The sequence below is a fragment of the Monodelphis domestica genome, chromosome 1, assembly GCF_027887165.1.
Source record: "Monodelphis domestica isolate mMonDom1 chromosome 1, mMonDom1.pri, whole genome shotgun sequence".
NCBI lineage: Eukaryota > Metazoa > Chordata > Mammalia > Didelphimorphia > Didelphidae > Monodelphis > Monodelphis domestica.
This window is the reverse complement of record NC_077227.1, coordinates 194,405,261-194,431,613: the sequence shown is the minus strand read 5'-3', so window position 1 is coordinate 194,431,613 and position 26,353 is coordinate 194,405,261. Positions and strand designations below refer to the sequence as shown.

The following is a 26,353-nucleotide window of genomic DNA, read 5'->3' as shown; positions in this document are numbered from 1 at the left end:
GTGTGTTATAAAAAAATGCTTAGAAAACATAAGATAGCCTTTGTACATTTTGTAGGTAAAATACATATGAAAAATAATTCCATATAAGAATGAAGAGAGGAAAAAGTAATTCTCATTTTTTAAAAAAACATACTTTTATCTTTTAGGTTTGCCATTCGGAAAATAATGCTTCTGGAATTTAGGTAAGTTAAAAAGTTTTAAAGTTGTTTTTATTAAGCATAAAGCAGCTAATATATCTGTTACTATACAGTATCTGATTCTTTCAAAGCTGAGGATCCTGTAAAGAATTTAAACTGGAAACAGCAAAGATTTAAGTATACAGAACTGTCATTGTTTTGGAATTGATTATTTGGAATATGTGACTTATCATCTTCATATGCTAAGATAATTTCCCCTTCAGTAATGCCTGCATTGTGAATTCTTTTTCTGATAGCTGTAATGGATTATGTTATGTTGAATTGGTCATGATTTCTCACCTTGGCCTCCTAGTGACCTATAGCTGATACAATAAGAAGTTGTCAGTAATGTAGTTTATGGCCATGGAACAGAATTTTTCTCTAATAAAACTTAAGTGGGTAGTTTAGAGATTGAACATACAACGTTTGACCACAGTAATAGTATTTCATTCATAAATAGTTCAGACAAAATCACATAGAGTTTATAGATCATAGAAATAGGCATTCTGTTTCATAGCAGCAGTTTGGCAGGGTAGGATGAATCTTCAGGATTCAAGAAGTGGCAGCAAATGTACTCTATTTAAATAGATATTAGATGTCAACATGTCAGAAGTTGGGAGGGTAGAGTAGTTGGACCAGAGTAAACACAGAAACCAGAATCTTTTTGGAAGGAAAATAGTAGGAAAGCAACTTAATAATACTCCTGACAAGGAAAACCTTCATAAGTGAAATGTATTAGACAGGATGGAACATCAGCTAAAGATCTTTCTGTATAGACATGACTCAGGACACTTACATATGTCATGAGGTCAGAGAAAAGGCACTCAGAGTCTACCTAGAAAGAGTAATTTTTATTAGTCTATGTGTTGCTTGATTTTTATTTTCTATCATTTCCCTTGTCTTTACTTATATGAGTTAAACCTGGAGCTATCTGCAGGTTAATTTTTTTAAATTCCAAATTGAAACATTAAAAAAAATGTTTTCCACATACATAATGACAAAAATGGATTTTCTGTGAAACTGAATCTTATTTCATATTGCTTACTTTTAAAAAATATTAATAAATTCCATGTTACTTAAAAAACCTTTGTTTGACTTTGTCTCTGAACTTAAAAAAAAAATGTCACAGTGGCCTTTTTGAGGGCATCACCGTTGGTAATCTCCCTTGCCTGTACTCATTATAAACATTAGCCTCATTATAAGCAAAGTGAAAAAATAGGGAAAAAACCCTTGTAACAAATAAGTACATTTAAGCAAAATAAAATAAATCCAGATAGTGAATATATCCAAAAATGAGTGTCTCTGCACTTTATAGCTATCACCTTTGTTAAGAGATTGGTAACAATAATTCATCATAGGTCTTCTGAACCTGTGGTTGTTCACTGCATTGATCAAACTTCTTAAGTCTTTCAAAATGGTTTTTCTTTACAATGTTGCATATAGATTCTTTTCCTAGTTCTGCTTACTTCACTCTTGCCTTTGTTACTATCCAGAATTCTTAAAATCATGTCTTATCATTTCTTAATAGTACAATTATATTCTATTACATTCATGTGTTTAGCTATTCCTTAGTTGTTTAAGGTGTAATCTAAGATACTAGATTAAAATTATTTACTTTTTTTTTTACCCTTTTAATTTCTCCCATCAGGATTGTGAAATTCGTTTTGCTTGTGATTATACTGTTTCCAATATTATCCTCTCTCAGAATAACACTCCCACCTCTACCCCCATCTCTGATTGTTCCTTGTTGAGTTTGATGTATTTCCTTTCTTGATTTGGTGTGTGTGCAACTCTCCTTTGTCTATTTTGGATAGGCATGAGGTTCATCTGATAACTACTCCCCCTTTCTCTTACCTGATTCTATATCCTGCTTATATATTCATATTAAAACTTAGGAGATATAAAATACAAAAGTTAGTTAAATATACATTTATTTTTCTTCTGGCTTTCTCACTCACTTTGGTTTTCCTAAATAATATAAAAGCTCTTTTTTTCCTGATCATTGATGGACTTTCATTTTTTAAAAAATTGCCTGTTACTTTATTTGGGAATGACATTTATATTCCAGCAAAAGCTAGTAAATATAAGATGAACTCTCTCAAGGTACCATAATAGAAGTGTAATTTTGTCAAATTTTCATTTATAAGAGATGTGGTATATTTTTCTTTCTAGAGGTTCTTATAGAGAGAAAGGGTCTCATAGATTACATCTTTCCTGCCCATGTACTTTGTATTTGGCTAGAATCTTCATGGTTGATACTTAAAAGAGAAGAACTCAGGGCAAGCATGTTTATATAATATGAAGGGAAGATATAAATAAAATATATTTTGAAAAACATGACACACAGATATGTAGAGACAAACTGCTCTACTTTATAGCCTTTCAAGTCATCACTGTTTTTCCTTAAAGCTTTTAAGGATCTTCTTCTTTACTGTTTGTCTTGCTTGGTTTTCTTCATGATTTAGTACAGACTCTACTTCCTTTCCCCCCTGCAGAAATTAACCCCCTGGCCCTGACTAATTTTGGGAAGACTAGTCTTTAGCTAGTTTTATATTGGAAGTTATTCTAACTTAATATGCCATATCATACCTTGTAGTTCACTAGTATAACCTTTGAGAACTCCTGGTCACTCCTTTCCCGAAATGAGGTCTCAGAGTTGTACTTTGGTCTCTTAAATCTTCATGATAGTAATTCACATTTTTTTGGCCCTTAAAGGTTTAAAAAGTGCTATTCTTATAACATCCTTAGGAGATAAGCAGTTACAAATATTTTTCTTTTTAGATAAGAAAATATAGCTTAATAGTAGATGTTAATAACAAACCATTAAGAAAAGGTACATTATATTTATTTTTATTTCTGATGTCAGAGAATTATGTTTAACATCTGAGAAAAAAATCATTAAAATAAAAGCTTTATATGAAAGTTATAACCTTCAATTTTCTATTGATATTATAGTATAAAAGGTCTTTTCATCTGGAGGTACTAAAGAGATATCCTTATAATAGCTCCTCAAAAAATCAGTTTGTGATAATCATAGCAGCAAGAATTTATTACACACTATTTTGAGGTACTTTGCTGTAGATCCTATGTCTTAGGTGTATGCTTATCTGCTAAAATTCTGTTAACACCAGCTAGTATTCTCACAGCCTCTTTTGGTTAAGTATCCTTATTTTTATTTAGTGAGGAGAAAATGGATAGAGAGATCTCCTGTGGCTTGTTGGTCATGATAATTAATGTGTGCCACTTTCCATTGGTGCCTTCCAAGATGAGCCTTGCTCTGTCTCATCTACCTAATCCATATCTTTCATGAATAAGTTTGTAGCAGTAACAGTGACCTAGATTAAAGGTAACTTTGTGATGTGCTTTCAGATCATAAATATGGATTTTCAGAATGCTTTCAGGGAGACATGGATAATTATGCTTTTTCAGGTAGAATGACACATTACCGGGGGTGGTAGCAACTAATGAAATATTCTGTGCTTTTTCACTCTCCACAGTCAGTACCTTGAAAATTACCTATGGATAAATTATTCCCCAGAGGTGTCCAGCAAGGCCTATTTAATGTCGATCTGCTGTATGGTGAATGAGAAGTTCAGAGAAAATGTCCCCGCGTGGGAGGTAACAGATTTGAATTACTCGACTTATTTGAATTTGACTTTGATCTAGGAGTTGTAGCTTCACACTGTGCCCACTTAAACTGTTGAAAAGTAGCAGAACTTTTAACTTTGACAATAAACAGTGCCTGTCTGCATAGTACCTGCTACAATGGCAAAGGCAACTCTGACAGGAAGAATGACTATTTGAAAGGTTGCTTTTATGTCATTTTGTTGTTTCTTTCAACAGTCCTCACAGTGCAGCTACTTCCTAAATTAAGAAACTGTGCATGCAGGGTTATTCTCAGTTTGACATAAAGAATGACATATTGCAAAGCTTTCAATCCCCAGTAAATGCTGAGCCTAGTTTACAAATGCAAAAAGATGTTTCTTGAAATGAGATGATAATTTCTCTCTGTCGTTTTCTTTTTTTTATCCTTAACTGAGGAAGTATATTTGTAGCTTTAATATGAGCTGAGTGGTATTAAGATTGCATCATGGTCAAACTTCTGTCCTGTAATCTCAGTTATCAAATTTTATCCCTGAACAGGGATGTTTTTCTTTTCCCCATGAACTGACACTTCTCACTGGTGCTTCCTACTTGGAGTCTTTGCCATTAGAGATCTCAAACTTATTTCCTATGATAGTCCCTAGATTTGGAAATGTATGAAATGTCAAAAATATTTTCCTCAGACTACAGAAAAATCGACTCAGTGCCGCATTTTCTTTTTTAGTTGTATGTCTGCATTGTGGACAAGAAAATCAGAGGGATGATAATTTGAGTCTAAGACAGCGATTGACATGTCCCTTTGTAGAAATGGTTTTGGTTATTGTTCTTGGATTAGGGTCATAGAATATAAACTAAAAGAATGAATTATATCAACCATTTCCCATATGTATATTCCTTTAAGAAATAGTTTATATTTGTACATATTCTCATACCTGCTTATGTTACTATAAGATAGAACATAATTTTGAATAAACGAATTCAAAATGAACTTATTCTTTTTTATTTTTTAGATTTTCAAGAAGAAGCCAGAACACTTTCCTTTCTTTTTTAAGTGCATCTTGGAATCAGTACTTGTTGAAAATGATGATGAATTTTCTCTACAGGAACAGACAATCCTATTACTTTTCCTAGATCATTGCTTCAACAGCTTGGTAATTTTAACTTGAATTTTTTTTCCCCCAAACTTTCTCTTTGTGGTAGAATTTAGAGAGGATCAAAAACATAGCTGTCTTATGGTAACAGAGTCTAGGATAAGCTAGGGTCAGGAAAATACATAGCTAATATCAAATAATTTAGAAGTAGCCTCTTCAACCAAAACCTTATATTAAAACTTGCAAAAATGAGTGAGTTTGAGTTTCCTTTTTTTTCTTTACTTAGAAACTTTATTATACTTTGTCTCTGATCCTATTGATATTTTCCCTAAAAGATAGATAATGTGTATGTAGATTTAGGGAAAAAAAGATTTCCTTTTTTCATGTTTTTATAAACTTGTTTTCTTGATACCTTGCATAGGAAGTGGATCTGATCCGGAGTCAAGTACAACAGCTTATCTCTCTGCCAATGTGGTTGGGTTTGCAACCTGTGAGTAATAATGCCATTTAAAATAATTCACATTTTGTAACTGGTCTATGTGTTGTCTAGATGTGGTTTTTTTTTGTGATGATAATAATAGCTAGCATTTACATAGCACTAAAGATTTTGCTAAACACTATATTTATATTCGTCAAATACTCCCATATTGTGGTGATGCAGACTGAAGCTGAGAGGTTAGGTGACTTTTTCAAGGACATAGCTAGTACATAGCTAAGGTGAGATTTGAATTCAGGTCTTCCTGAGTCCAAGTCAAGCAACTTACCCCTGAGCCAACTAGATAAAGGTTCTCGCCCTCCTTAGAAACTGTATCTTTCAATTTAATACAATTTTCTTGTTGTTTTTTAAATTTCTTCACAGCATTAACTTAGTCTTATATTAACTTACAATTCTTAAATAATATAATATAGTTTAGCTTTATACATTGAAGTAAAATGATACATATAATCAATTCTAGAAGACAGTTACTTAAATCTGTGTTTACCTTAATTGGACTATGCAGAACAATTTTTAAAAATAAGTACATTGTATTTAAGGATTCTTTTTGTCATACTGTTATTTGGATTTTCCTAAAGAAAAAAAGCAGGAAGATTTTCCATTCCATTTCATTTTCTTTCTGACAATTTTGCCTATAAAACATGCTTCTGCATAATATGTGGCGCGCATTTTATTCCTATAACAATAGTTCTTTTTCATAATTTTATAGATTTTTATAATGGGATTTTGGTGAGGAATAAACAAGAGGGAAGAAACATGTAAAAAATTCAAATTTATTGGTTGAGAAGGGGAGGAAGGAAAAGGGGTTAGGAGAATTATTACAAGTTATCTTAAACTCAAATTTCTATAAATCTATCTAAACCTATCTTATTCTAAGCTAACAATAAGTTTCCCCAATAACCAAATCTCACAAGTGGAGTCTAATCAAATGGGCCAGGATCTTCTGGTGATAACTGTCCAAACAGGTCCAGTGGAAAAGTGTGTCCTCAATCTTCTGTTTAAGTTGCCAGCAGCCAATTCAAAAGATTCCTCTCTTCAGTTGGTATCAGGAAAAGCCAGAAACCTGCTTTTCAAACTTCCAGCCAAGGTCTCAGGAGAGAAGTGCCCAGACAGTTGGGACTTTAGAACCTTTCCCCAGATCTTCAGCCTTAGGCTCCCATGTGACTCAGTCATATGCTCCTATCAATCACTGCGATGTATGCATTACACAGTTTGTTGCAAAACATCCTTTCCCTATCACAAGATATACAATGTACTAAATCCAAATTTAGAAATAAAAACTTCATTTAATTGCTAATATTCTTCAGAATATTAGAAAAGGCAGTTCCATGATGACAAATCCCAATCCTCCCCTCCTCCCCATTTTACAATTATATTCTGAGTGTTTTAATAAAGAATTGAAGGCTAGTATAAGGAATTTAACTTTTGGAGTATGTTTAGGTTTCACTATGAGTGCCTGCCTCTACAGGTAAATGTGAGAAATGGATTACATGTTGGTCTATGCTTCTACAATGAATGCAATTTAATATGTTTACCTTTTTTCAGGCACGTTTGGAGTTAGAATTGAAAAAGACACCCAAGCTTAGAAAATTCTGGAACTTGATAAAAAAGAATGATGAAAAAATGGATCCAAAGGCACGAGAACAGTATGTAGTGAAACTTTTATTCTTTGTTACTTGACTAAGATTTAGAGTTTCTTGTGGGGATTAACTGTGCCTGCCACTTGCTTGCTGGAATGCTAAACTATACAAAAATATCAGTATATACTTACTAGGTGAGTTTTAAAGTTTTTGATTCTGTTTTGGAAATAATGTTCAGATTATCACTAATGTCTTTAGACATAGGTCATTATTTGGAGGAGAAACCAATAACCCTCTGCTTTATCCTTTGCCTCTGATAAATTTGTGCACTAGCAAGCAATGGTGTTCCTTTGGACTTGTCATGTTCTAACAGTAGTTGTTCCAAATTTCCATGTCCTTCAAGTCCTTCCTTCTGGATAATGTTGTTTGTAGAAAAGATAGAGGGCATGAAGTATGATTTCCATGATCTTCCATCCTTTTAAATTGAGGATATTTTTGAAACCACATCACTTTTCATCTCAAAAGAGATGGTTTTTACTCATTCCTTTTCATTCTAAAAGAATGAAACTTATTTATTTCTAAACTTAATCTCTTTGGTTTCTAGATTATTTTCCCTTCCACTTTTTTGTTCCATTTATTCTTTCTCTTGCAATTTCAGTCTCTCATTGATTCCTTTTCAATCAGATTATTCTTATCTTTAAATAAACCTATAATAAATTTAAAAAAAGAACCTCTTATCTTGTAGCTGTTCTTCCCTGTTCCCCAAACAATTGGTCTGAATTGCTTTCATGTCTTTGCTATCAATGTACCTTTTCCCAAACAATTGGTCTGAATTGCTTTCATGTCTTTGCTATCAATGTACCTTTTAACCCTTATAGTTTGGATTTTGTTCTTTTTGTTCTAAGACCACTAATAAATTCCTAATTGCTACATCCTGTGACCTCATTTCCCTCTTCTGTAGGATTCATTACTTACCACTCCTTTCCTTCTGAAATATTCTCCTCTCCACTCTGAAGCTTACTGTATCTTGATTTTTTCCTCCATCTTTCAGATTTTCCCTTTTGTCCTTCCTAGCTCCATGTAAAACTGAGGTTGGACTAACAGGAAAGTTGATTATCACAGAACTGACACTTTTGAATTGTGGTCCTAGGGAAGATTTTTGAGAGTCTCAGATAGTAAGGAGATGAAATCAGTCAATATTTAAAGAAATTAATTCAGACTATTCATTGGAAGGTCAAATACTGAAGCTTAAATACTTTGGGCACATAAAGAAAAGACAACTCATTGGAAAAAACCCTGATGTCTGGAAAATTGAAAGCAAAAGGAAAAGGGTACAACAGAGGATGAGATGGATTATTTGTCATGGAAGCAATGAACATGAGCTTTGACAGAATTTGGGAGATAATGAAGTATAAAAGAGTATGGCATGCTTTTGTTTATGGGATCAAGAAGAGTCAGACAATTAAACAACAAAAAGTGAAGTTCAATCATCTTTTCTCATGACTTTGATTACAAAATACAAAAGACTTTCAGATTTTTATTTCTAGCTGTGAGTCTGCTTAGATTTTGATCCTGTACTTGCAGTTACTTTTTGGATATGTACAACTAGATTTCTTATTGCTGCCTTATATACAATATCTTCAAAACCATCAGTTTCACCATCTTTTCTTTCATGTCGGTATCATTCTTCAAAATGATTCTCTGGATTTTTTTTTTAACTAGCCTTTTCTTTTTCATCTAGGCTGAAAGTACAATTACCAGTTGTGGGTCTAATCATTTCTTTTTTTTCCAATTTTCAATTTTAATTATATATTTGTAAATATTTTTCCATGATTCATTATTCTTTTCCTCCCCTCTTCACTACCTTTTCCCAGAGCCGACAAGCAATTCCACTGAATTTTACAAATGTACCTATTTCCACTTTATTCATTTTTACCATAGAAAAATCTTTTAAAGCCAAAACCCCAAATCATATGCCCATATAAGCAAGTTATAAGTGATAAGTCATAAATTTTTCTTTTATGTTTCTACTCCCGTAGTTCTTTCAATGTAGATAGCATTCTTTCTTATAAATCTTTCAGGAATGACCTGGGTTGTAGTAATACTACTAGTAGTAAAATCCATTATATTGGATAGTTTCACAATGTTTCACTTTCAGTGTACAATGTTCTCTTGGTTCTACTCATTTCACTCTGCATCAGTTCTTGGAAGTCTTTTGAGTTCATATAGAAATCCTCCAGTTCATCACTCCTTACAGTACAATAGTATTCCATCACCATCAGATACCACATTTTGTTCAGCCGTTCCCCAAGTGAGGGACACCTTCTCATTTTCCAGTTTTTTGCCACCACAAAGAGTGCAGCTATGAATATTTTTGTACAAACATTTTTCATTATTATCTTTTTGAGGAACAAACCCAGTTGTGGTATTGCTGGATCAAAGGGTATGCATTCTTTTAAAGTCCTTTGCATATAATTCCAGATTGCCTTCCAGAATGGTTGGATTAATTCACAACTCCAACTGCAATGTATTAGTGTTCCAATTTTGCCACAACCCCTCCAACATTTATTCATTTCTTTTGGCTAATCTGCTAGGTGTGAGGTGGTGCCCCTTTTGATTATTATTTCTCTATGAGGGATTTAGAACACTTTTTCCTGTGCTTATTAATAGTTTTGATTTCTTTATCCAAAAACTGTCTATTCATGTCCCTTGACCATTTGTCAATTGGGGAATGGCTTGATTTTTTGTTAAATTTACTTAGCTCCTTATAAATTTGAGAAATTAAGCCTTTGTCAGAAGTTTTTATTAGAGAATTTTTCCCCAATTTGTTTTCCCATCAAATTGGTTGCATTGGTTTTGTTCGTACTGAAACTTTTTAATATAATCAAAATTATTCATTTTACATTTTGTAATGTTCTCCTTTCTTTCCCATAGATCTAACGGGTATACTATTCTGTGATCACCCAATTTGTTTATAATTTCCCTCTTTATATTTAAGTTATTTGCCCATTTTGAATTTATCTTGGTATAGGGTGTGAGATATTGATCGAAACTTAATTTCTTCCATACTGTTTTCCAATTCTCCTAGAAGTTTTTTGTCAAATGGTCAAATGGTGTATTCTTGTCCCAAAAGCTGGGATCTTTGGGCTTATTGAACACTAGCTTGTTGCTGTCATTTACCCCATGTCTATTCCATTGATACACCTTTCTATCTATAAGGGGATAAAATTAGGGTTGTTGACTGAATATATTATACTAGTGGTCACCAGGGATTAAAGTTCAATCCCAACAAAATACTCAAGTCAGTTTGGGATTTTTATGGTGGTTTAATTACAATAGAAGGAAGAAATTAAGAAGAAGAAGAAGAGAGAGGAAAGGGTATAAGACTGCTCTGGCAAGTCAGGTAGGAGTTCAGAGGCCGAGGACTCCTTTGAGATGAGGGCTTCCTAGGAGGATAGTGCTTTAGGAGGTAAGGGAAAAGAGGAGTCAGCCTAAACCACTCACCAAGCATTCTAAGAACACTTCCAGGAGCTTAGGAGTTGGAGGTCAAGGAAAGGAGGAATCAGTCATCTCACCAAGGTCACTCAGGGAAGACACCTCACCTAACCCACGCTACAGAGCTTCTCCCAGTCACCTCACCAGCAAGCTGCAAACACCAAAACCCAACAAGAGCTGCAAGCACACCAAAACACTGCCCAGTGCTCCCCATGCTGCCGACAGAGCCCAACATCTCCGAGCAAGAGAGAGCGAGAGAACCTGGAGAGAGGAAGTGACACATGTTTTAAATATATAGACTGTTCTTTACATCACTTCCTGTGTCTCACATGTACCAATGGTAGCTTAAGCTACCAATGACAGCCCAGGGGGTCTGTCAGTTGTTTCTTATTTGTCACTTGCTAGCACATGTTGGTCATAGGCCATCCTCCTCAACACTTAATCCTTAAGTAGGGGTGTATACATTCCTGGTTGCTAGAATGGAGAAATCTAGAATTCACATATCTCTTAGCCAGTACCGTATTGTTTTGATGATCACTGCTTTATAGTATAGTTTGAGATCTGGTAATGCCAGGCCTCCTTCCTTCACATTTTTTTCATTAGTTCCCATGACATTTTTGATCTTTTTTTCTTCCAGATTAACTTTGTAATAATTTTTTCTAATTCTATAAAAAAGGTTTTGATAGTTTGATAGTTACAGTAGCACTGAATAAGTAAGTTAATTTAGGTAGGATTGTCATTTTTATTTTATTAGCTCATCCTACCCATGAGTAGTTAATGTTCATCCAGTTGTTTAGATTTAGTTTTATTTGTGTGAAAAGTGTTTTGTAGTTATGCTTATATAATTCCTGAATTTGTCTTGGCAAGTAGATTCCCAGGTATTTTATACTGTCTAGAGTGATTTTAAATGGAACTTCTCTTACTAACTCTTGTTGCTGGGTTTTGTTGGAAATATGGAATGCAGATGATTTATGTGGGTTTATTTTGTACCCTGCAACTCTGCTAAAGTTATTAATTATTTCCAGTAGCTTTTATGTTGATTTTCTCAAATTCTCTAGTTATACCATCATGTCATCTGCAAGGAGTGATAGTTTAGTTTCCTCATTGCCTACTTTGATCTCTTCCATTTCTTTTTCTCCTCTAATTGTTTGCTAGCATTTCTAGCATAATATTAAATAGTAGTGGTGATAATGGGCATCCCTGCTTCACTCCTGATCTTATTGGGAATGCTTCTAACATATCCCCATTGCAGATGATACTTATTGATTAGTTTTAAATAAATACTGTTTATTATTTTTAGGAAAGGCCATTTTATTCCTGTATTTTTTAGTGTTTTTAATAGGAATGACCGTTGTATTTTGTCAAGGGCTTTTCCTGAATCTATTGAGATAATCATGTGATTTTTATTAATTTGGTTGTTGATATGGTCAATTATATGGATGGTTTTCCCTAATATTGAACCATCCTTGCATTCCTGGTATAAATCCCATCTAGTCATAGTGAATAATCCTTGTGATAACTTGCTGTAGTCTTTTATCTAGTATTTTATTTAATATTTTTGCATCTATGTTCATTAAGGAGATTGGTCTATACTTTTCTTCCTTTGTTTTTGGTCTTCCTGACTTGGAAATCAGTACCATATTTGTATCATAAAAAGTATTTGGTTAGACTCCTTTGTCTGTTTTGTCAAATAATTTGTAGAGTATCAGGATTTAGTAATCCTTAAGTATTTGATAGAATTCACTTGTGAATCCATCTGGCCCTAGTGTCTGATCATTTCTGACACACAAAAATTTTGACCTACTAAGTTTTTGACATAGTCATTTTGCCCCTTTTTAGTGAGCTTTGTGGCCTCTGTGCTCCAAGGGCTCAACATATTGGTACCAAACAGTGCATTTGCCCTGTGTCAGGGCAGAATTTATAAGCTCAAGTGATTCAACATTGTCCTTCCTAGTAACAGGAATTTACAAGGAGAATTGTTTTTTACAATATTGATTTTAAAGTGTAAAATTTTCTGTTTATTTTAGTCTCTATGATTTTAGACAAATCTGTTTTCTTTGAGATTGTCTCTTCATTTCTTATAGCACACTAATATCCCATATATTTATGTACCATAATTTGTTTAGCCATTTCTTAATTGATGGGCATCTCCTTAGTTCCCAGTTCTTTAATATTACAACAAGAGATGCTCTAAGTATTTTCGTACATAAAAGATCTTTTTTCCTTCATCTCTTTAGGGGTATGGATCTAATAGTGGTATTACTGGGTCAGAGAGCTTGCATATTTTAGTAACCTTTTGGGCATAGTTCTAAATTGTTATCTAGAATGGCTGGACCAATTTTAACATTTCTCATTCTCTTTTTTTGGTCAACTTTGCCAGTATGATTGGTGTGAGGTGAAATCATAGGGTTGCTTTAATTTGCAGTTCCCTAATCATTGGTGATTTGGAGTACTTTTTTCTATATGACTATAGATAGCTTGAATTTCTTCCCTTGAGAAAATTGCCTATATGTATCCTTTGACCATTTATCAATTGGGACTTGGCTCCAGGACTGTCATTCTAGCCACAGAGCCACCTAACTGCCCCCATTTTTCTGAATAGTTTTTGTCATATAATATGACCTTGCTCTAATAGCTTGGGTCTTTGGATTTCTTGAACTTCATTTGTTTCTGTATCTTGTCTTTCTAATCTGTTCCAATGACTGATTTCTTTCTTATCCTCTACCAAAATTAAAAAAAAAAAACACCTATTCCTTTCAGTATACTTTGAGATCTAGTACTGCTAGGTCCTCTTTGTTCCCACTTTTTTCATTATTTCTCCTTTAATTCTTGACTTTTTGTTTCTCCAGATGAATTTTGTTATTTTTTCTTGTTCTATAAAGTTTAACCGAAAGAAATAAACAATGCAGTAATGGTTATAGAAAATTGTTTTAAGATAGCAGGTATTCAGAACACAGTAATATTCCCACTGTACTCTACCCTGTTCAGACCACATTAAACTAGAGAAGACTGGAGATAGGCCATAGGGGTTGGAAAGAGGGGAATATAATGGCTGCCATATAGAAGAGAGATTAGACTTATTTAGCTTGCCTTCAGAGGGCAGAACTGGGCAGAAGAGTTGGGTGGATTTAGCCTTCATATGATGAAAAATTTTCCCAGTTATTTGACCTAAACCAAAATGTAAGGATTGCCTTGAATGGAAGTAGATTTCCCTAACCCTATTAGAGGACTTCAAGCAAATCGTGGGTTATCACTTGTTAAGGATATTTTAAAGTGGATTCCTATTTAAGCAGGTTAGAGTAGAGAACTTCTGAGGGCCCTTTCATCTCTTGATAAGACACAATGTGAATATTAGTCAATTTAAGGTTTTCATCTGAGCCAGATTGAGGTGGAAAAGTAATTGTCTCGTATTCAGACTAGTTTGTGATATGTGTATGACTAAGTTTGACTTTTATATATGGTTTATGGGTCTGTATCTCATGGAATTGTAATTATAAGGGTAGGAATGAAAATAAATTTACTATTTTATTAGTATAATGAACTTTCAGGTGAAGAAAACCACCTCTATCCATGGGATGCTAGAAGTTAAGCTGGTGGAGTAAAGGATGCTCAGCTCACACAATCCCTCCAAATACCTTAAAGTAGAAAATAAAGCACCTCAAAACAAAGGAGAACAGGATGGATACGATTCATTGGAGTGATAAGGGATAGGAGCCCAGGGAATGTGGCATTGGTAGGGAACCAGCAAAATGAGGACCAGTTCTATTGCTGCCAAACAGCCTGATGTAATAAAACAGCAGAGTGAAAGAGCAGTTCAGTGCTAGCCCTACTTGCTTCTACAAGACCTGAAATAAGAAGCAAAAAAACAGAGTAGGGAACTGCCTGTGTGACCTTAGGCAACAAAAGTCAGAGCAGGGAATAGTCCAGCACAGGAGACCACAAAGAAACTGAAATCTAGCTGGACAAAATAGGAATAAACCTCCACACAAGAAGCTAGGCAGGCCACATCCTTGAAATGCTCACTGTGGGACCCAAACACAGTTAGGTCTATTCTAAACACCAGAGAACACTACATAACAAACTTTGAACAGCCCTTCATCTACTACAGGAGCAGAGCAAAACCTTAACATAGGCAATGCCATAGACAGGTAATGAAGGGAAAAAGGAATAATGGCTAGAAAAATGAGCAAACAAAGAAAAAAATCTTAACTATATAAAGTTACTTTAGTGATAAGGAAGATTACATTGTAAACCCAGAAGAGGACAATAATGGCAAAAAGGAAATGTGAAGCACCAAAGGAACGTAAGAAAGGATATCAAATATGGCCCCCCCAAAACTTGAAGAATTTGAAAAGACATTTTTAAAAAATCAAAGAAAAGAAAGGAAAAAATCAACAACTTGGAAACTAGAATGGGCCAACTGGAAATGGAGGCCAAAAAAATACCTCCCTAAAGACTAGGCCAAATAAAAAATGAAACACAAAAGCTCAAAGAAAAAATAACTTCCTAAAATTTTCATTTGAGCACATGGAAGCTAATGATTCCTTGAGACACCAGGAGACAATAAGGCAAAATCAAAAGAATGAAAAAAATAGAAGAAAATCTGAAATATCTTGCTGGAAAAATACCTGACCTGGAAAACAGATCCAGTAGAGACAATCTAAGAATCATCTAAATACTTGAAAGCTATAATCAAGAAATTATCAAGGGAAACTGCCCCAGTGTCTTTGAAGGGGGGTGGGGGGATAGAAGTTGAAAGAATCCACTCAACTATTGAAAAAGACCTTGAAATAAAACATCTCACAAGTATTAATAACAAAATTCAAAAATTTCTACACCAAAGAAAAAGTACTACAAGCATCCAGAAGGAAACAGTTAAGATATTGTCGATTCACAGTCAGGATAATACAAGACCTGGCAGCTTCTACATTAAAGGACTGGAAGGCAAGGAATATATAAAGTATGTAGGCCTACAACCAAGATTCACATACCCCAAAAAATTGAGCAAAGTATTCTAGGGGGAAAAAAGATATTTAATAAAATAGAGGTCTTCCAGGCATTCCTGACAAAAACATAAAAACCCAGCCAAAAGAAACCAGAGCTAAAAAGAAAATGTGATGAGCAGATTTGCTATTCAAGAGAAGTATAAAAAGATAAACAAAAAACTAAAATCTTAAGGGTTTCAGTAAAATTGAATTGAGTACATTCATACCTGGGAATGACACTTAATACCTAAAATACTTAAGATACTTAAGAACTATCAGTATTAGGATAGAAGGAGTACATGTAGAAAGAAAGAAGGGAACAAGTGGAATAGAATGAATTAATTACAATTCTATGGAAAAAGAAACCATGGGGAGAATAGAAAAGGAGACAAAGAAGGGAATAAGTTATCTCACATGAAGAGATGCCCGAGAGTCAAAACAATGGAGGAGAAGATGGGAGAGTGCAATGAGCAATCCTTGAACTATATTCATCAGAATTAGCTCAAAAGTGGAAATAACATCCACATTCAGGTAGCTGGAGAAACCTATTTTACTCTGTAGGGAAGTAGGAGAGAAAGAGGAATGAATGAGAAGGGGATGAGAGTTGGCAAAAAGGAGAGCCATCTAGGAGAGGCAGTGGTCAGAAGCAAAACATTAGGGAACTACAGAAAAAAAGTGAGTGGGGTAAATGGGGAAATTAAGATGGAGTGAAATGATAGTTAATTATAGCTGTGAATGTGAATGGAATGAACTTGTCCATAAAATTGAAAAGGATAGCAGAGTAGATTAAAACCCAAAATCTCATAGTACACTGTCTATGAGAAATACATTTAAAGTGGGGGTTGGGGGTGGGTCACATGAAAGAGGCTAGGGTGGAACTTATTATGCTTCAGCCAAAGTTAAAAAAGCAGGGGTAGCAATCATGATCTCAGACAATGCAAAAGTAAAAAATCTGTCTAATCCATCAAGAGATATAGAAAGAAACTACATCTTGATAAAAAAAAAAAACCCAAGACTATAGACAGTGAAACAATCAGTACTAAACATTTATGCACCAAATGGCATAGTATACAAATTCTTAAAGGACAAGTTAAATGAGTTATAGGAAGAAATAGACAGTAAAACTATACTAGTGGGGGTCCTCAGACTTCTCTTAGAAGTAGATAAATCCAACTAAAAAATAAATAAGAAAGAAGTTAAGGAGGCAAATAGAACTTTAGAAAAATTAGATATGATAGACATCTGGAGAATGGGAATAGAAAGGAATATACCTTTCTCAGTAGTGTATGGCACCTTCACAAAAATGACTTTATAAGAGGCATAAAATGCCACAAATGTAGAAAAGCAGAAATGGTAAATACGTCCTCCTAAGACCCTAATGCAATAAAAATTACCTTCAACAAAAGGCAGCAGAAAGAAAGACTAAAAATTAATGAGAAACTAAGTAATCTTATCCTAAAAATGTATGGGTCAAAGAACAAGTTATACAAACAACCCATAATTTAAGAGAATGACAATGAGGAAACAACATTCCAAAATTTATGAGATACAGCCAATGCTGTACTTGGGGAAAGTTTATATCATAAAATGCTTTTATCAGTAAAATAGAGAAAGAGCAGATCAGTGAATTGGACATGCAATTAAAAAAAACTAGAAAAAGAACAAATATAAATTTCCAATTAAATACCAAATTGGAAATTCTAAAAATTTAAGGAGATATAAAGTTGAAAATAAGTAAACAATTGAGTTAATAAGAGCTGGTTTTATGAAAAAAATTAATAAAATGAACAAACCATTGGTTAATTAGATTAAGAAAAAAAGAAGGAAACCAAATTACCAGTATCAAAAATGGAAAAGGCGAAATCACAACTAATGATGAAGAAATTAAATCATATGTTAAGCTTATTTTTCCCAACTGTGTGCCAATAAATCTAATAATCTAGGGGAAATAGAGAAATATTTTTAAAAATATAAACTGCCCAGATTAACAAAAGAGGAAATAGAATACTTAAACAACCCCATCATAGAAAGAGAAATTGAACAAAGCATCAAAGAATTCCCTAAGAAAAAGGCCCCTTGGCTAGAAAGATTCTTAAGTAAATTCTACCCAAAGTTAAAAAAAACAATTAGTTCCAGTACTTCCTAAACTATTTGGAAAAAATAGGGGAAAAAATAATTTTTCGAAATTTCTTTATCATAAAAGAAATAGGATATTGATATACCTAAAGGAAGAACTAAAACAAAGAAAACTATAGACCAATCTCTCTAATGAATATTAGTGCAACATTTTTAAATAAAATATTATAGCAAGATGATTACAGTGTTATATCACAAAGCCAGGAATGCAGAGATGGTTCAATATTAGGAAAGGAGATGGTTAAATATTAAGAAAAGTATCAGCACATCTGATAATATTGATAACAAAAACAACAGAAATCATAAGAGTAACTCAGTAGATCCAGAAAAGACCTTTGACAAAGTGCAGCACTCATTCTTTATAAAACCATTGGAATAAAAAGGGACTTAACTTAAAGTGATAAGGAGGATAAAAGGAATCTATTTAAAACCATCAAGCAAGCTTTATTTGTGATGGGCACAAACTAGAATCATAATCAGTAAGATCAAGGGTTAAGCCCATTATCACCATCAGCAATGCTAGTGAGAGTAATAAGAACTGAAAAAGAAATTGAAAGATTTAAAATAGGCAGTGAGGAAACCAAACTACTATAGTAGAAACTATTACAGTTTGTAGATGATATGATGGTTATTACATAAAGAACCCTAGAAAGTCAATATAAAAACTGAAAAAATTAATGAACTTGAGCAAATTGCTGGATACAAAATAAACCCACATAAATCATCAGCATTTCTACTTGCCATGAAGGTCAATAGCAAGAGATGGATAAGGAAGTTCCATTTACAATAATTGGAAACAATATAAAATATGTAGGGGTATTCTTACCAAAATAAACATAGCAAATATATGAACACAATTACAAACACTTCACACAAATAAAGTCAGACCTAAACAATCGGAAAAATATTAATTGCTCATAGATAGGCCAAACCAACGTAATAAAAATGACAGTTCTACCTAAACTAATTTACCGATTCAGTGCTATACTAATAAAACTACCTAAAAATTATTTCCAAAAGTTAGAAAAAAAATAATAAAATTCACATGAAAGACAAAAGGTCAAGAATATCAAGGGAATTAATGAAAAAAGATGAAGGAAGGAGGTGTAACTGTATTAGATTTCAAACTATATTATAAAGTAGTAATCATCAAAACAATCTGGTACTGGCTAAGAAATAGAGTAGTGGATTAATGGACTAGGTTAGGAAATCAACACATAGTCGTTAATGAACATGTTAATCTAGTGTTCAGTAAACTCAAAGATACAAGCTATTGGAGGAAGATCTCAATAATGTGACAAAATCTGCTGGGAAAGCTGGAAAACAATATGGTAGAAACTAGGCATAGCACCATGCACCAAAATAAAATCAAAAGGGATACTTGATCTAGAAATAAAGGTTGTTACCACAAACAAATAAGGGGAACATGAAAAAGCTTATTTGTCAGACTTATGGATAAAGGAAGAATTTATGATAAAATAAGACATAGAGAACATAAGGAAAAATGAAATAGATAATTTTGATGAAACAAAAACAATGCAACCAACATTCGAAGAGAAACAACAAATTGGGAAAAATTTATAGTAGTTTCTCTGACAAAGGCCTTATTTCCCAAATATATAGAGAACTGAGTCAAATTTATAAGACTATAAACAATTCTCCATTTGATAAATGGTCAAAGGGTATGATCTGGCAGTTTTCAGAAGAAGAAATTAAAACTATGGTCATATTGAAAAATGCTCCAAAATCACTATTGATTAGAAAAAACAAAAAGCAATTCTAATACTGCTTCATACCCATCAGATTGATCATGTGATTAGAAAGGAAAATGATAAATGTTGGAGGGGACATGTGAGAAAATTGGGACACTGATGCACTGTAGGTAGAACCATGAACATCAGTTCCATTCTTGAACCATTCTTGAGAACAATCTGGAACCATGACCAAAGGGTCATAAAACTGCATGCCCATTGACCCAGTAATACCACTATTGGATCCATATTCCAAAGAGATCAGAGATAGGGGAAAAGGATCTACTTGCACAATAATATTTTTAGTAACTGTCATCATAATGGCAAAGAACTGGAATTTGAGGTGGTGTCCATCAGTTGAAGAATGGATGAACAAGTTGATATATGATTGTAATGGAATACTATTTGCTCCATGAGAAATGACCAATAGAATGAGTTCCTAAAAACTTGGAGAGACTTATATGAACATATGCAAAGTGAAGTGAGCAGAACCAGGAGAATACTGTATACAGTAACAGAAATGTTGTACAATGATCAACTGTGAAGGACTAAATTATCATCAGCAAAACAAGATCCTAAGAAACTCAGGAGATGATAAAAAATGTAATCCAAAGCCAAAGAAAGAACCTTTGGATTTGTTTTCATTTTTTATTTTTTATTTTATTTGGTCAATTTCAAACATTATTCCTTGATTACAAAAATCATATTCTATTCCTCCCTCCTTTCCCCCTGCCCTTCCTGTTGCCAACGCGCAGTTCCACTGGGTATTACGCATGACCTTGATCAGAACATATTTCCATGCTGTTGATGTTTGCACTAGGATGTTCCTTTAGGGTCTATATCCCCAATCATATCCCCCTCTACCCAGGTAATCAAGCAATCAATCAATGTTTTTCTTCGGTGTTTCTACTCCCACAATTTTTCCTCTGAATGTGGATAGTGTTCTCTCACATAGATCCCTCAGGTTGTTCATGGTCACGGTATTGCCACTAATGGAGAAGTCCATTACATTCGATTGTACCACAGTGTATCAGTCTCTGTGTATAATGTTCTCCTGGTTCTGCTTCCCTCGCTCTGCATCACTTTCTGGAGGTTGTTCCAGTCTCCATGGAATTCCTCCAATTTATTATTCCTTTATAGTATTCCATCACCAACATATACCATAATTTGTTCAGCCATTCCCCAATTGAAGGGCATCACCTCATTTTCCAATTTTTTGCCACCACAAAGAGTGCAGCTATGAACATTCTTATACATGTCTTTTTTCTTATTATCTCCTTGGGGTACAAACCCAGCAGTGCTATGGCTGGATCAAAGGGCAGACAGTCTTTTAGCGCCCTTTGGGCATAAGAACCATTGGATTTTAATTGCGTATTAAAGCATGCCATCTTTTCCTTTATTTCCCTCATGAGTTTTTTATTGTATGTGTGATATGTGTCTTCTGTCATGACATGAGGAATATAGAACTTTATATAGTATAAAAGCATGAAATATAACCTATAACTAACCATTTACTGCCTCAGGGAGGGGAAAGGAGAGAGAAAGGGAGAGAATCTTGCTTGTAAAATGTCAGAAAGCAATTGTATGAAATTGTTTCTATCTGTCATAGAAAAAAAATAAAAGAAAGTAAAAAAACAAACAAAACCAAAAAATATACATCAATGCAGGTTGATACTACTCTAATTTATATTCTTAAAAGTTACCTTGGTACATGTACATGTTAAATGATTATGTGTCAGAGACAACTTGAACTCTCAGGGCTCTTTCTCTTCAAGGCTGATATACTAGATCAAGGCTACTATACTCCACTGGCTCTTAATAGTATCATTATACTTCATAGATATTCTTTAGCTTATAGATTCTTTACTTTAAGATATGAGACAACTAATTTATTTGCACTTAATATATGAATTAGGGAATATAGGAAATAAAGATGATTTGGGGAAGATCTTTTTAATCTTGTATTTGTTACTTGCTGTTGAAAAATCTTTAGCAAGCAAGACTATAAATTTAGATTGGTAAGAGATGAGATTATCCAGTCTGACTATTTTGGAGATAAGAAATTTGAGGCACCCCTCCCACTCCAAAGGCTAATTAGATTACCCAAAGTCATGCAGATAGTTAGCAGAACCATAATTAGTTCTCTGACTTCAAACCAAGAGCTGTTTGTACTACCATATATTTCCTTTTTTCTTTTTTAAATGATTTTGTAATAATTAATAATAGGACTTTCTTACATATTTTTCTGTTTAATGCTTTGATACACTGTACAAATTAGGAATTCAAATGAATGGAATAAAACTTGGGATATTCTTAGTTTCAAAGGAAGAGTCAGTCAGGCATTAAACATTTATTAAGTGCTTTCTATAGACTGGTCACTATGGTAAATTCTGGGAATCCAAATAAATATAAAAGACATCCCTGATCTTAAAGTGCTCAGGCTAATAGAGATGTACAAACACTAACGTATAAATAAGCCATATAAAGATTAGTTAGGAAATAAGAGAGGAAAGGCACTAGAATTAAAAAGGATTGGGAAAAGCTTCCTGTAGCATTGAATTTTAGCTGACATTCAAAAGAAGACACTAAGAGGTGACTAGGGAAAGAATCCCAAACATGAAAAATAGCGAGGGAAAAGCCCAGAGCTGGGAGACGGCATGGCATATTTGAAAAAATACCAAGGAGGCCAGTGTCATTGAATGGCAGAATAGAGGGTGAGGGGAAGGTATAAGGTATAAGAAGACTGGAAAAATGTCTAGTGGGACAAGTTATAAAAGGCTTTGAATGCCAAATGAAATTATCTCTTTGAACCAGGAGGTGATAGGGAGCTATTTTAATTTTTTATTGGGAAGGTGACATGGTCAGGCCTCTGCTTTAGGATGATCATTTTGATATCTCAGAGGATAGACTGCAGTGGAGACAGATTTGTTGCGTGGGGACCAGCCAGCAAGTTATAACAATAATTATAATGTTTCAGTTTTTAGAGATTTTGTTTTTTGCCTGGATGTCTGTTCAGATTCTTATACATCAAATGTTTATGATTTTTAGGGCCCATAAGGAGCGAAGATTCCTTTCAGAGCTCATCCAGAGGTTCATATCTGTGCTGAAATCAGTTCCACTTTCTGGTAATAATTTTGTTTTACCCAGCTTGTTTTTGAAATTGTGTCCATATGATTTTATCAAATTCAATGGAATGTGGCTTTCAAATCCACTTTTAGGATAATTTTAATTAAAGTTTCAAGTACTAGAAACATGTAAAGTGGGACTATCTAGAAGCATTATCATTTATCTAAATATACACAAAATAGGAGCTTTGCCCAGCTATTCATAATAGATACTCTGTGGACTAGGGTAGAGCTATTTTTGAGAAATGACCTCTTAGCTTATTACACTTTGAGCTAGAGAAAGGAGTTTGGGAATGGATATCCTCTTCCCAAGCCTCGTTTCCTGAAGAAATAATAAATTAATAATGCTAGGAAGCATTATAAACTCTAGTCAGAGTGGAACTTTCTGTAGATAAATACTGAAACACTTCAATTATCCTACCCATCATCTGTGAGACCTTTAAGTTTAAACATTTTAAGAAATGATGAGAACATCACTTTTATTTGAAGGGTCTCAGATTTTCTAACCACCAAGGTAGATTACAGTATGTAACTTCTGAGATTAGTGCTATAGAATTTCCTCATACACATGAGTTATTTGCCCAGGGTTGCAATGGAAATATTAGTATTAAGATTTGTACCCAGGTCTTCAGGTCAGTATCCTTGTACTTTATTCTCTGTACCAGGCTACCACTAATCTTTTTTTTTTCCCTCTGTCTTGACTTGGAATTTCATTGGTTTAGGAAACTACAATTGAAGGAATTCTCCCTACTAATGCCAGGCAACAACTTTTGACTCAGAGTCTCAGAATGTTGCCTGGAGCTTCCTAACTCATATCCACTACACCTCTCTAATAATGATCTTTATTGGTCACTAAATAAAACTACATGGGAAAAATTGGTAGTTGGAGATTGCTAACAAGATGACAGATATTTATGGTTATTTTTAGCATTAGATCAGTGGTTAATATCTTGCAGTTACGATCAACAGAATGGAAATGTACCATATATTTTTATATGTAATTTAAAGTTAATAATGTTAATAGTCGACATTTTCAAAATAGCTGAATGTTCTGTCAGTCAACACTTATTTAATATCTAATCTGCACTGTGCTAGGTAATGGGGATAAAATACAATGAATTAATGAAACAAACTTTTTTTCTTTAAAATATGGCCACATAGCCTGATGTAAGAAAGAAGTTCTTCTGAAGCACATAATAGCAATTGAGTATGCTTAAGATGAACTGCTCTGTTTCTGAGGATTTAAGTAGGTTAACTACCAGGAGATTAAAAGTTTACATGATAGTTAACTTAAAGTAATGGCCTGTAGACATTTTCAGCATTCTTAAAAATTGGCTTTGTTGTACATACACACAACCTTTAAGCAGGAATTGTCCTCTTTTATCCTTTTTAATTCATTCTTCCATTTGCTCTTGATGTAACTCATCTACTCTGGTGAGTAAAAGAAGTAATTGGGTTTTAATTTATGTCTTTAATGTTTGCTACTTGAAGTCCTTTAATTCTATATATTTTTTAGGTCTCATGTGTTAATTGACAAGGCTGCACATAAATTTCATATATTGCATTTTCTCATATGAAGTTTTAGAACATTAGTTACTGGACTTCTGCTATATCCTATACAGATCAAAGTTTGTGGAACACTAATTGTAATGAATTAACCTGTATGTTTAGATGGTGATGCCTTAGGAAAAAATTCCCTGTCAGGGACTTTAAAATTATTTCCCTTTTAATGGATAAAACTTTTGACAGAATAATATTAGCTAGCAAAATAGTGTATCTAAATCATTTTCTGGCATTTTTTCCCTTTTTCCCTTAAATGTTGTAAAAAAAAAATCACAATTATTTTAAAATAAGCAGAAATGCCTAAGTGGGTGCTTTGGAGAAGAAGAATCTGAAGAGTGTGAAACTGAATAAGAGTTTACAAAATCATTTCTTTAGTTTAGAAATATAAGTAAAAATTGGTGCTATTATGCCATGTGGAATTGATTTTATTTTTTCATTTCCTTTTCAAGTCTCTAGACTCTCTCTAAATTTAGTTTCTTAAGTACAACTGATATAGTGGTGCTAATAGATGAGGGAAAAAAAGAGGATTCAAAAAAATTTTTAAATGGAACAACTTTCTAAACATTCCCTTATCTGAAAAATTATCCAGGCATTTTGGTTTCAAAGTGGCTATAAATTTCATAGCAGATTATGAATGATGACAGAATAAAATGAAAATAATATTTGTTTCTTATAGAAACTCTCACTATGGACAAAGTGCATTACTGTGAACGATTTATTGAACTGGTGGTTGATCTAGAGGTAAGAAGTCTAAGGTGATCTTTCTGTCTAAGAAACCTAGTTGGATCTGTGCTTCTATTTAGTTACTTCAGCTTCACTTTGAGATGTCTGTCATTAATTATTCCAAAATGGTAAAAAGAATAAAATATCAAAATTGGAGTAAGAAGTACCTACTCCTTAAACTTATCAGGTGATATCTATACCTGTACCTCTTATGCCTGTGTCTGTACTTAAGACTATATATGTATTTTTGTATAGATGAATCTAGATATTGCTTATTCACACATGGCTGCTATTTACAGAATAGTACATGATGAATATGGTCATTAAAAATAGTTGATGTTAAGGAATTTATTTTCTGCCAGAAAACACAAGAAGAATGAATATTTCAAAAATTCTTCATGTGGTTGTTAATAATGGCTTATGAAAGCAATTTGTGTCTGTCAGGATAGCGATAAGATATTTTTTATATTAATGAACAATACTTATTAAATAGCATTAGATTTTTACTTTAGCTGTGGAGAATATGCAAACTTGGTTTCTGTGGCATTTATTCTAGGCTTTGCTCCCTACACGGCGCTGGTTTAATACAGTATTAGATGACTCCCATCTTGTGGTTCACTGTTACCTGTCCAATCTTGTTCATAGAGAAGGAGATGGCCATCTTTTTTCTCAGGTGAGCTGTGACATACATAAACATATATATGTGTGTGTGTGTATATATATATATATATATATATATATATATTTGTTTTTTTTTTAATTGAGAATTTCTTTATTTTTAAATTCTGGTTCATTTTGCTATCTTGGACAAAGTTTCCCACAGAAGGCTTATCCAGTGAAATGCTTCATTTGGATGTTGAAGGGTATTGTGAGTTCCAGGAGGCTATACTAGTGAGTTTTAGCCCTGTGAAGCAGTAGATATTGGAAAAGCTTTGAGTGCCATCCCAGTAATACTGGCTCTTTTCCAAAGACCAGATTAGCCCAATATGAAGAGGTTGATCACCATGAGGTTGCATCTTCATAATGAATATTTATGCATTGCAACCCATAAAGTAGAGAAAAGGACAAAATGAGCCTCTGTCTTATTTTCCCCCTTCTACTTGTGTAATAACTTGAAGTGGTAGAAAAATGGATAGAAGGTGCTAAAAGTCAAAATTTCTATAATGTCTATAAACCTGAATTAAACTCTGCTTGAAGCATTAGATCCTTATCCATTGACCAGTGAATTGACAAACCAATAGAACTGAATCATTTCAATATTTACATTCTCAGCTATAAAATCAAAATATAAGGGAGTTGCAGCTAAATGGAAGGATGACTCACAAGTCAGTTTCATCATGTGCCTCAATACAAGAAACATAAAACATTAAAAACAAAACAAAAACATTAACATAAACAAAAAGACCACAAAGAAAATAATTTCAGTTTAAACATCAATGTTTTTTACAGTGAGGAGACAGAGATATTTTATGAAGAACTCAATGAAACTAGCCTATACGTTAATGTTAAGCTTCAATCCAAAGATGGATACAGATTAGAATAGTCAAAGATATATCAGATAATAAAGTGTTTGAAAAAGAAAAGAGTCAGGTGTTGTCAGCAATACAGTGATCAAGGGCAATTCTGAGT

General features: G+C 33.5%; 1 protein-coding gene across 1 annotated transcript in view; it reads left to right on the top strand.

The window, feature by feature from the left end:
* AQR (aquarius intron-binding spliceosomal factor) overlaps positions 1–26,353 on the top strand; it is a 117,688-nt gene that overhangs the window by 12,583 nt on the left and 78,752 nt on the right. Inside the window, exons 4-11 of the mRNA XM_003340036.4 lie at positions 147–182; positions 3,674–3,794; positions 4,790–4,930; positions 5,292–5,360; positions 6,912–7,012; positions 22,362–22,438; positions 24,678–24,742; positions 25,281–25,397. Coding sequence (XP_003340084.2) covers positions 147–182; positions 3,674–3,794; positions 4,790–4,930; positions 5,292–5,360; positions 6,912–7,012; positions 22,362–22,438; positions 24,678–24,742; positions 25,281–25,397 — 727 coding nt within the window. The remainder of the gene's footprint in view (positions 1–146; positions 183–3,673; positions 3,795–4,789; positions 4,931–5,291; positions 5,361–6,911; positions 7,013–22,361; positions 22,439–24,677; positions 24,743–25,280; positions 25,398–26,353) is intronic.